This window comes from Macadamia integrifolia, chromosome 8 (genome assembly GCF_013358625.1).
Source record: "Macadamia integrifolia cultivar HAES 741 chromosome 8, SCU_Mint_v3, whole genome shotgun sequence".
NCBI classification, from domain to species: Eukaryota; Viridiplantae; Streptophyta; class Magnoliopsida; order Proteales; family Proteaceae; genus Macadamia; species Macadamia integrifolia.
The window spans coordinates 21,864,731-21,877,251 of record NC_056564.1 but is presented as its reverse complement, the minus strand read 5'-3'; the positions used below and the strand labels follow the sequence as shown (position 1 = coordinate 21,877,251).

The 12,521-nt window shown below is 36.8% G+C and overlaps 3 protein-coding genes across 4 annotated transcripts; 1 reads left to right on the top strand and 2 right to left on the bottom strand.

Moving 5' to 3' along the window:
• Positions 1-2,302: 2,302 nt before the first annotated feature.
• Positions 2,303-4,796, bottom strand: LOC122086372 (uncharacterized protein At4g22758-like). 2 transcript variants are annotated; one of them, XM_042655146.1, is made up of 4 exons: positions 4,373-4,796; positions 4,073-4,283; positions 2,851-3,111; positions 2,303-2,713 (listed from the first exon to the last, which is right to left on the bottom strand). In XM_042655146.1, coding segments are annotated over exons 1-4 (780 nt in total). In that variant the 5' UTR covers positions 4,679-4,796; the 3' UTR covers positions 2,303-2,711. The 2 variants fall into 2 exon arrangements, with proteins under 2 accessions (XP_042511080.1, XP_042511079.1); XM_042655145.1 differs by lacking the exon at positions 2,303-2,713 and having other exon boundaries at positions 2,724-3,111; positions 4,373-4,795.
• Positions 4,797-7,094: 2,298 nt separating this feature from the next.
• Positions 7,095-9,651, bottom strand: LOC122086038 (pentatricopeptide repeat-containing protein At4g22760). Its single transcript, XM_042654723.1, has one exon. The coding sequence runs from the start codon at positions 9,572-9,574 to the stop codon at positions 7,844-7,846; it is 1,731 nt and encodes a 576-aa protein (XP_042510657.1). The 5' UTR covers positions 9,575-9,651; the 3' UTR covers positions 7,095-7,843.
• Positions 9,652-11,990: 2,339 nt separating this feature from the next.
• Positions 11,991-12,455, top strand: LOC122086799 (copper transporter 6-like). The gene has a single exon (XM_042655755.1). It carries the CDS (start codon positions 11,991-11,993, stop codon positions 12,453-12,455), a length of 465 nt encoding a protein of 154 aa, XP_042511689.1.
• Positions 12,456-12,521: the final 66 nt, after the last annotated feature.

The following is a 12,521-nucleotide window of genomic DNA, read 5'->3' as shown; positions in this document are numbered from 1 at the left end:
AAAAAAAAAATAATTTTTTTTTTAAAAAATAATAAAAAAAACCCAATAAGTTTTTTTGACCGCTTTTTTGACCGAATCCTTAAATTAATCAACCGAATTATTCCAAATAATTCTCCGCCCGAATAATTCCCGAATCCGAATTTGCTAACTATGGTCCAGATTGGGAATAAGTGGGCAAGGTTTATGAATGGGGTGTGAGGTGCACTGTCCTCAAGATCATTCACTATTGTTTTAACAAGATGATTGAACAAATTGTCCTTTAATTTGTTTGTTGAGTTTTAGAAAACCCTACACATTTTGAGTGCTATTCCCATCTCTGACTCTCTGTATATCAATATTGTTGCAGCTACTGCTTTGTTATATGTGGAATGTTAAAAAAAGATATGTTAGTTAGTTCAATTCGAGCCTTCAAATTGTAGAAAGCTGCAAATTTACGTGTTTATTTGTGGTTGATTATTAGAACATTATTTTGATTGGTCATAACCCATCAGTCTTTTTGTATTGATCCTCATGTTTGTCCTTTCTTCGAATCTCTATGTGACTGACCCTGTTAAATTGGGATAAGGTTTTGGATGTTGTTGTTATATCATAACATTATTTTGATCGGCTAACAATTTTGATATCTTGAGAACTAACTATTTTTAGCACACAAACTTCTCTTTATCTGGTTGGCATTTTGTATATCGAGAACTAACATTTTTTTTTTTTTTTTTAAGGTGAATCTTTAGTTCAAAATGGAAGAGCGCCTGGGAATTACCCAGGGTATGATGGTTCGAATCCATCAAGATTCTTTTTAAAAACCATTTTCAATTTAGGGTACTTTTGTTTTTCCTATGCATTTATGTGTTGTGTGCATTGCATTAAGTAATGACTTCACCTGAAACAATATGAATTTTACAGCTGAATCTTTTTTTTTTTTGTCACCTGGGTTTTGCTAGAAAAAGGAGGGAAGGGGAGGGGGAAGAGAAATCATTTTCATACTTAAAACTCAATGAGGGCCTATTAAAAGAAAAGAAGACAAGCAAATTCCTCGTTTGCTAGTTGCCATCATTCATACTAAATAAGCCGACTTCTAAGTTGCTATACCTCACAACCCTTTGTTTAAGATGGGTTTTTCTAACTTTTGCAAAACCATATGAGCTTCCATTGGATTTGGGGAGTGTAAGATCAAATCCTTTACTTATTTTGGATTTAAACGATATTTTTCATTACATCTGAAGTTGAGTGACGTATTTCTTTCTTGAGATTCATACATTTCATCCCCTCCTGGGTCCCTTGTTATCTCATTAGTTTAGTTTGTTTTGAGATTGAATCAACTTTTATACAAACCTGATAATTGTGCGTTGAATTTTTCCCCATTACCGAGAGTCTTTACTCTTTAACATCAAATCACATTAGTAATGTTGGTGGAACATATCTTCATATAAAATCAGATATTTCAAGTACTCACTAGTGCATTGCTTTATCACTACCTAGCTAGAGCACTTGGTGTTTTTTAAGGAAAATATAGAGAGAATTTTCTACACCTAATATGGTCTTCTTTTTTTTCTTAGGTAAAATACACCTAATATGGTCATGGTGACATATTTCCTTGAATCCATCCTTTTTTGCTAATGACAAGTATACTAGTCCCGTGGGCCCATATTGACCCCACAACCATATGAACCAAGTCATACTAGTGTTGAATGAGAACTATTCAATTTTTACTAAAAGCAGTGAAGAGCATAGTTAGCAAATTCGGATTCGGGAATTATTCGGGCGGAGAATTATTTGGAATAATTCGATTGATTAATTTAAGGATTCGGTCAAAAAAGCGGTCAAAAAAGCTTATTGGGTTTTGTTTTTTGTTTTTTTTTTGGGGGTTTTTTTTTTTAAATACTGTTTAAGTGGACCGAATAATTCGGTTTAATCCAGTTCGGTCTGAATTATTCGCGTTTTATATTCACTTTTGAAAAAATCGCGAATTTTACCGAATTTTATTTTTAATTCGGATTCGGTCAAATTTTTTTATTAAATTCGGAAAAATTCGGTTCGGCCGAATTGATAACTAGGGTGAAGCGAATTATTCGGCCGAATTGATAACTAGGGTGAAGAGTACTAAACACCCCATGTGAGTGGTCTCAAAGAGGTAAGAGGAGTCGAACTCAGAACCATATGCTTTCTAAGGCGAAGGTCCCTTACCAACTCGACTACCCCTTTAGGATTCCTTGCATCCATCCATGTAATTAGAACCGTCTCAGAAGCCAATTTTAATTTAGCCACTGCTATTAAGACTGCCTGATTGTGTTGAAAATCATCAAAATATCCATAAAAAACAACTTCTTGTTAGAGAGAAATCTTCTTATAATTATTTCCATTTACATACACCTTATTGGTTCCCTTTCTCTAGACATAAACCATTGAAGCCCTAGAGAGATCTTGTCTATTTAATTTCAGACTTATCATTTCTATATTTTCTCTTCACCAAAAGCATTGACTTAGAAGAACACACAATAGACCAACTATTGAATAGGCTCACCAAACTGATACTTTGGCCAAATCCATGACATCATAAATTGAGTGATATGCAAGTGTGTACTAGACGCCCAATTTCATCTACTCATGAGCGTTCTGCACAAGTCTCTTATTGTTTGGCCCAGTTTCGATCCTTGTCTATCTATCTACTGGCACAGATGACCCGAGTGTAATCCGTTGGCATCAATAGATTTTCTTTCTACCAAAAAGAAGGGGAAAAAAATGGGTATTATTTATAGTTGCATTTAATCTCCTGAGGGCATGGAATTAAATAAATAATGCAACCATTCAAAGAGACAATCTGGATGGGCTATTGCATGCAACCTAGTAACTTACAGAGCTCATACATTTTTCTTAGTATCATATGCATACTTTGACGAATGAAATCTAGGGAGAAGATTGAGGGAGGAGATGCAATCCCTGGAGTAGCAGTGGGGGCTCTCATAGAAACAACTTGTGACATGACAGAAGAAGAAGAAGAAGCAGTTTGTGTTCCTAAACCATCAGAGTAAAAACTGCTTTCGCAGCTGCCGCTGCCCTTTCGGAGGTAGAAGCTTCTGCTCCCAACTTCCCCAATTGTCTGCTGCCTATCAAGATCTGATTAAGATTCAAGAAAACTCAGTTCACACCCCACCTGTCTTAGATTAGATAAAAGGGTAAGATATTTATCTTTATAGCTAACTGTTCTTTGATGGTCAAACAGGTTACTTAAGACAATTGCTAGCTTACTTGGTTGATGCATGGATTCGATTCTCTTATTTTAAAGATATTTTTTTAGTAAAATAAAAATATTACTTTATTTTTTTTTAGTCAAAAAATATTTTTTTTCTTCACCCTTCGCTTTGAAAGAATAGATTAAAAAGTGATTCAATCTCAGATCCATTTAAATGTAACGGACAATAGTGGGGTTCGAGAATTGATGTGCATTTAAATCATAGGAGCCAATAATCATCGATATGCTTATATTGATGATGTTATCGTTGATGTAATCAAAGAAGTAATGCTTTTGCAACCCCCACTCATTTGGAACCCTAAAGTCTAACCGGGCTTGATTAGGGTCAAATAGGGCTGCGCTGGGCTAGGGCTGAAATATCTCAATCTGATCTCAGAGATAGATTGGGGTTGGACTGAGTTGCTAAGAGGTTTAAGAGATGGACTTAATTTTTAAAAAATCCAGCACACCCGGCCTTGTTTCGCCCCTACTTAAAATCCTGGTTGTGCACCCGGGAATTTCATGAGGAAGGACCCATATGACTAAAAGGAGGTTCAAGTAAACAGTATCTAGACCATTGGATTGGAATCTCCCACAAATTGTAATTGGGCTAATCACCTGTCCCCACCCCAATAGAGTGAGAAGGAAATGAATGAAAGGTTCATATAAATGCTCCAAACTCATATTTCCATAAGAAGAAGAGTAGGTAGGGTCACTTATCAAACGGTCAACATCATCTGAAAAGGTTGCTTTAGGGTTAATCAATTAGCTAAGATTCAGTTCCAACGTTCATTTCAAAGTTCAAAGTACGTTAGAAGATACGAAAGAGGAGGATTCATAGCTTACTGTGAAAGCTGAAGCAGGAGTGATGCAAGTGGAAGGAGGAAGCAGTAGCGTCGCGATCCAAGGGAGGGGTACGTCCTTCCTCTCTGTACTTTTCCATGACAACCCTTATAGTCTCCTCCACACTCCACCCTAACTTCACCATCATCCTCACCGGCCCTGGACTTCCCTCCACCGTCACCGTCACCACCACCTTCGCTTCCTTACTGTATATCTACACCCAAACACAGTTCTTTCTATTAATAAAACCAATTTACAAGAAAGAAAGAAAGAAAGAAAGAAATGTATTGATCTTATTCTTACATTGGAGCAACTTGGAGAGGGTGATTGAAACGGACACCCTAACGGAGGAGGAGTGAAGTTGAAGTGGTGATCATCGGTTTTCAGAATTTGGGTTTCGCTGTCGGTTACGTTGTTGTCGGTCAACACAAGTTTGACCGTGTAAAGGATTGGTTCCGAGTAACATCGCTGGAGAATCTTAACTGGCTTTGATTGGGGTTTTGATTTTCTGGGTGTCGGAGTTCGTCGGCTAGAGGATGAGGTAAGCTTAGGTAGACTGTTATTCCGGCGTGTAGCCGGAACTCGTCTCCTGAAACTTCTATCTGACATGGACGATATAGATTTTCTTTCTTTTTCAAAAAGAGAGAAAAAGGAGGAGGAGGAGGGGGTGGGGGAAGGTAGGCAAGAGAGAGGAAGAATGAGGCAGGTATACCATGCACCAAACTCAAACTCACTAACCGACAACGGCTCTTACACCTCTTTTAACTACCGTTCCGGGGTGTTGATTGGTTGCTTTGGATGTCGGATAAGTTTCAAAAAGGGTAAATTACTTAAACACCCCATGTTTTATGATTATTATTGGATATCTCAAAAGTTTGGAAAGTTTATTTGGACATCTCTTACATTTTTATATGACTTATTACAACTAGTTCTGTCCGTCAATCACCGATTAATGACGACATCATAGGTTAGAAAAATCCTAATGTCCAAACTAGTCTTCTCTCTTTCTTCTCCTTTCCTCTTCTTCCAATGATGAAAACCACTTTGTTCTCATTTCAAAGTGTTTCAAACACGGATTTATCTGTTACAACTTTCGAACATGGAAACCATTTGGTTGGATATTATTTACTTCATAAAGGTAAAATAGTCTTTTCATTCAGTCATTAATAACAAACTAATACTGTCAAGTTTCATGGGGCTTCAAGTAAATTTCTCAAACTTTTGGGGTGTCAAAGCAATCTGACTATAATACAAGAGGTATCCAAGTATCAACCTTTTTGAAAAAATGGATGAAAATTCAATAGAATCATCCCTAATTCAGGTTGGATTTCAATGGGTGCTTCAATGGAGGTGGGGGCAAGGGTGAGTCATATTAAAAATGTTGGTGGAATTGTTAATTCTCAGACTGGGTGGACCAAGTAATGTATTGGATTGATTCGGTCTGGTTTGTTCAAATAGTCTAAATATTTTCTAATTCAAAGAGTTCTCAATTGGTAGGAAATGCATATTATAATAATTATTGAAAACCTTAAATTTTTTAATAAGGAAAAAGAACTTTGTCGAGGAGTGTGGTTTGTGCAAGCTCTTACCTATGTCTATCTCTCTCCTCGCCAATGATAAGATATTTTGCCCCTTTTCTTTTGTAAGACGGAGATAGACACATGGATCACTGGTGTAGATCCCGATTCCAGACAAAAAACTAACATTTATAATTTATTACCATTACTTCATTAGATTCTATAATAAATTAAATATTATAATAAAAAAATAATAAAAATATTTTTCTACATTTTTATCTCACTATCTAATGTGAACATTGTTATAAGAACTTATACTTGGACAAAGATGAAGTATAATATTATCATAAATATTCATAAAGATCTAAAAATTTCAAAATATCTAATATGTATAGCTTCCATCAAAACTTTTGTTACCAAAATCGACATGCCAATGTTATGGGTCTATGAAGATACTAGGAATCTTGTGTTTGGAGATTCTAGTCTTACATAAGCAGAATGAAGCCATTTGATACTTATACCATGAATTATACCCAAATTTTATTTTGAGAAACTTCATAAATAAACTATAAAAATTGGAATAATACTTATAATCTTCTGTCAATAATATTATAGGTAGGTCTTATTTAATGGTGATCATGATCCTTCAAACATGAAAAGTATTCAAATCGAACCCATCTCTCTCACACAAATATTCATTTGAAAGCTTTAATCAATTGTCCACCTCTTTATAGAAGGGCATGAATCATGATCTAAATGGTTCATTTAGTTTTAGGAAAGAAACAAAAAATATTAATGTGCGTCTCATGTAAGAGAAGGTCACAATTTTTTTTCGTAAAGGCAATCCAAAATTATATATATATATATATATATATATATGTATATATTCTTTTTAAACTGATTGATCCAAGTGACCGTTCCATTTTTAAAATTCCAAGCATCTAATTTTGATTTTGATTCCCACAGTCAATATTTTGAACATTGATCTGCAAATTCCAATCCCGATTCTTGGCCGATCTCATATAAAGATAAAGAAATTATTTTTTAAATGAAAACCAAGGGTATTCCTATCTGATTTAGATCAATTTGAATCAGGGTTGGATTGGCATTGATCAACGCCTTTCTTGATTCTTGGCTGATACCACATCAGTGGATGGGTATGGATGAAAGTATAAATGTAAAAGAACTTTTTTTTAAATGAAAACCAGGGCTATATTGTTGGACACTAACTTTTCGGTGTTTTCATGCATTTCTTAGAAGTACAAAACTGCCCGAGTATAAATATCTTCAGAAGTACAAAACTGCCCGAGTATAAATATCTCCAAAAAAAATTGGGTTTGGGGTGAGACCTAGGCCACTTTCTGGCAAGCAGGACCGTTGATGATGGGCAAAAGTGAATAATACTTACAATGATGACTCAACAACTATTGCCTAATGTAGTTGATGAGCTGTGGTGTGAAAAAACCCATGCTCACTAGGAGCAAAAGGTCTTGATACAAAGGGGAAAAAAAATAATAATAATGACTCTGATTTATAAAATATAATTTACATGGGGATGGGGGAAAAGAAGCGTAAAAGACAATGTTGCTCCAATGCCTTGACACAAAATGGGATGCAATGACCATCTGAACCCCCATAAAAGGCAGAAATCCCATTCTGTTGATGCTTTCACATGCGCTCCCATTGACCCCTGCCCTGATGTAGGGGCCACACTTCCTTTCCCACAACCCTCTCTATGCTTCCAGGAGCTAAAAAATTATTACATCATGAGGACATGGGCTTCTTTGGACCGGGCTGAATATGAAGCCCAAGCTTAACCAGCCCAATAAAATTAGACATATGCTTGCGCCTAGGCCCTGCCAGTAAGACCAAGAAAATCAAAATGATCGCCACTGGAAGAGTTCTATTATCTTGAGATGATGATTCATAAATCTATGGTCTTCGCAAATTCTTTAACAAACTTATGATTTTCATTCTAGAGAGAAGTGAGTTGCTCACAGACGAATTTTCAGCTCACCATGGGCCACCCAGATAAAGAATAACGTAGCATCTCTCTCTTTGAACCAGCAACAGAGCTCAAACATCCAATTGGAAGATGATGAGAAGTAGCCCCATCATACAAAACCATGGAAGCTACTGTAGCCCATCAGAGTTGAGATATGAATTCTGCACTCTCCTGATATAATCAGTGTTATGAATGTATCCGCTGACTAGTTCAAGAAAGAAATCATAGATTTAATATCAAAAGTGAAAGGAGTCATGTTGAGTCCATCCAGCTACATCCAGGAATTTTGGTCATTCCTTTCTCCTCCATCACCTTTCTCAATCTCTTGGCATCATCCCACCTACCAACAGAGGCATATAGATTTGCTAAAAGAGAATAGTACCCACTTGTATCAGGCTCTAACTCAAAGCAATGTTGGGCTGCAATCTCCCCAAGGTCAACATTGGAATGAATCTTGCAAGCAAGAAGCAATGCTCCCCAAACCCCAGCATGAGGCTGCATGGGCATACTCTTTATTAGTTCATAGGCCTCTTTCAACTGTCCAGCCCGGCCAAGAAGATCGACCATGACTCCATAGTGATCAGCGGAGGGCAGAAGTCCATACTCACCTATCATGGAAGTGAAGCAACGGTAACCTTCTTCAACCAAACCAGCATGATTATAGGCGGTTAAAATTCCAGTGAAAGTTACTAAGTTGGGATGGATCTTGGCATTTATCATCTCTTCAAATATCCGAATTGCATCCAAAGCTTTTCCATTGATGCCATAGCCTAAAACCATTGCACTATAAGCAACCAAATCCCTATTTCTCAAGCCACAAAAGAGTTCATGTGCCTTATCTATGCCACCACATTTTGCATAAAGGTCAATTAGGGCCGTCACCAAATGATCATCCAACTCGATTCCAATTTTCTTTATGAATGCCTCAATCCACGGTCCATATCTGAAATCCCCCAACTGAGAACATGCAGATATAACACTGGCCAAAGTCATCTTATCAGGTTGTACACTGACATTGGGCTCTTGCATCTTATTGAATAGTTGGAGAGCCTCTTTTGGTCGACTGTTCTGAGCATAACAAGAAATCATGGCATTCCATGAGAGTAGATCTTTTTGGTCCATTTGATCAAAGAGCTCTTGAGCAGAGTCAACATAGCCACTCTTTGAATACCCAGATATCATAGTAATCCAAGATACGTCGCTTCTACATGGAATCTCATCAAATAATCTCCGTGCTGTTTCTATGTTCCCGCAATCAACATACCCACTAATCATTGCATTCCAAGAGGCAGCATTTCTCTCAGGCATTTGCTGGAACAAAAAATTTGCACTCTCCATATCCCCAACTTTTGCATACCCAGATATCATTGAGTTCCAGGAGACCACATCTTTCTTTGGAATCTCCTTGAAAACCCTCTGGGACATATCCAAATCCCCTGCTTTCAAATACCCAGACAGAATTGAATTCCACGAGACAACATTTCTGTCAGCCATCTCATCGAACACTTTCTGTGCAGTCATCATATCACCCAATTTCGAATACAAATCTACAAGAGCGGTCTGCACATAAACATCCCCATTGAATCCACACTTGTGAACCTGCGAGTGGATTGCTTTCCCGTTCTTAATGTCTGCATTTCGAGCACATGCTTTGAGGGCTGATGAAACAGCAAAGGTAGTGGGGCTTGGTCCCAGACTCTGCATTTGGGCATAGAGAGCAACGGCGTCTTTAAATCTGCCGTGCCGAGTGAAGTATCGAATGGTGAAGGACCATGAAAAGACATCAGGGTCTCGCAATCTCTTGAGGATTTGTTGAACGTATTGAGAGATGATGTGTGAGGAGTTGCGTCCAGAGAGGAGGATTTGGAGCAAGACGGGCTCGAGATGGGTAAGACCGTTGGTGAGGATTTGTGCGTGGATTTGCTTCGCCTGGTTCGATTTTTCACATTTAGTTAACAAATATGTCAACTTGGCTTCCAGCATTCTTCAAGCATCACATCAAGGAATGGATGCAAGAAATCTTAGTTGATCAAATCATTTAAAAAAGAAAAAAAGGAAGACTGTCCAATTTTTACTTAAAGTATAGAAGAGTATTAAATATCTCTGTGTGAATAGCCCAAGTGTGTCTATTCATACTGATTTTGATTGATACTAATATAATACTAATATTGATGCCCGTATATCCTCGGTCGTATAGGGTTGTGATGGTCTGGTCCATCCAATGGCTGGGACCTTCATGGCCCTTTACAGTTGCCATAGACTTTGCATCAGCCATATGAAGTTGGATTAGACTGTTTTGCTTTTTAAAATACTAATACCTTGGTTTTTAGACTATTATATTCTCCTTTGTACTGTTACCATCACTTAAAAAATGGTTCAATTTTGGTTTTAAAATGAAACCATGATTCAATTTTGTTTTTACAATTTAAACTGTTAGTAAATCATTAAATTAATTAACATATATGCAGTAAGTTTAAGTCATTCAATATTAAATTTACATACATTTCAATAAAAAAAATTAAGTTTACATTAAATAGCTATTAAAAAGTATTTAATAATAAAAAATAAAAAAATATTGATAAACATAAACAATTCAATTCAACGTTACAATTTACATCTATTTCAATAAAAATTTGAAGCATATAAAAGTTGTTTAGATAAAAAATTAGAAAACATAAGAAATCGTTTAAACAGAAATCATTTATAAATGATTTCGGCTTTAATATAAGAAATTATTATTAAATAATTCGATTTTAGTTTTATCTAAAAAATCTTGCATTAAACTGAGTCCAACCATCTACACTAGAACTTGACCGATTAAAAACCCTTGCAGCACTATGGTATTGGTGGGCAGCTGAAGTATTACAATGTCACCTCTTACTTTAGAAACATTGGGACAGTGAGTAGTAGGGATAAAGAAAAAATGTTTATTTGATATAAAACAGTAGCTATTTGCTAATATTTATTTGATATAAAACAAAAGCTATATGCAGGTCACCACCCTATATATATGAAAAGGGTGTAACTAATTTACCAAAGAAAAAAAAAGGTGTAACTAGGAGACCTGGACCTTGGCTTGACGGTGTGCAATACTTAGTGGAGTACTTGTTGACTCCCTATATATATGAAAAGGGTGTAACCATGCATGCAACAATAAACTAGTTGTTACTATTTCATGTGGCACATAAACGATAATAACATTTTGTATATAAGATAAAACACATTGCTTAAGGTCATATTTTACTATCTAAAATTACCTCTATAGTATAAGGTCTTGACTTTACTTAAACATCGTGGTGTCAAGTTCGGTACTATAATCAATCGTGGTTACACTAATAGCAAAACCGAAGGAAAAAAAAAAAGAAGGTATAATTTACTGTCATGTTTTAACTAAAACCAACGTCTTCAAACTATGTTTAAGATTAAATAAAATAGAAAAAGAAGGATACGATGATGCATATGTGCAGATTTTTGTGGACATTTTCTCATATATTACACACGTACCCCACAAATACTCCTCATCAATAGATACCCTTATTGGAGGATGGGGTTCCTCTATGGCATGGTAGAGGTGGCAACAGACATCGAACATCTTAAGTACCTTGGTGCACACGTCTATGTGTTGGGTCTATTCCTGGGTGCTCTATACCATTGAATTTGTGCTGCGACCTTTACTGGGCCATAGAGGAGCCGGATCTCTTATTGGGCAATACAAACATAGCCTTAGATTCCTTTATAATTAGGTGATGAAACCATATTATAAATATTTTACCAAACTTGAATTCACATTTAAACCATTTCTACTACTTGTTTTAAACAACAAATTCAACTCCCACGTGAAGGATCACTACTGCAACCACCAAGCAACCTTAACTCCTTAAGAGCAGAGCAAGCTGGACCTTTCATTTAATCATCAGTCGCTTTCTTTTCATTGCGACAAATTAAAAGCCGTGTGAATATGGAAAAATATTATATATGGGAGAAGTGTTGCGCTTATAATCAGACAAATAAGGTGAAATGATAATCTAACCATTCTTAAGAAAGAGAAAATAACATTTCTATAAATACCTTTTGGTGCACTCTCATTAGCCCTTATGCACATACAAGAATCTCTTACGGAACATTTCCCGTAGAAAAAAATTTCACTAGTCAAACACCTTGAACTTCCAAATTAAAATTAAGGTCGTTAAATTAAATTTGCCACCGACTTCCATTATAGGGTCCCACTAAAAAAACACACCTAACTCCACCTCCCCCACTTCAAGACAACTCTCTCGGTCCCTTTCTCTCCCATCTATAGTTCTGTGTACACAGTACACGCCCCACCCTCTTTTTCTTCCCTTTCTGCAAAGACTGGGATCAGTCACTCTCTCTACCATTACCATTTCCTTTCCAAAACATGGATCAACCTGGTCAAGGGCCTCAAGGCACCACAACGCCTCAACGCAACTCTATAATCCACATGACCACCTTCTTCTGGGGTAAACAAGTGGAGATCCTCTTCCCTGGTTTCCCTGACCAGAACCTTGGTTTATATGTGCTATCTCTCTTCTTTGTGGCTGTGCTTGCAGCCACTGTTGAGGTCTTGAAGGTTACAACCGATGCTGGAAAGCAGCAGCGGAGGGAAAATAATCCGAGAAAAACTTGGTTGATACAAAGTGGTGTACACATGCTTCGAGTGGGTCTTACTTATATGGTTATGCTTTCTGTCATGTCTTACAACGCTGGTATATTTCTTGCTGCCGTCGCCGGCCACACTCTTGGATTCTTTGTTTCAACCCGTCCTGTAGCCTCTCTGGTCCAACCGGACTTGATCAAAGAGATGAATCTCTCCAGCACCAAATCTTCTTCTATGGAAGCCTAGTTTGGGTTAATTTTCCTGTCTTATTTCTTCAGTGTGAGAGGTTTTGTTTTTTTTTTTTAGGGGGGT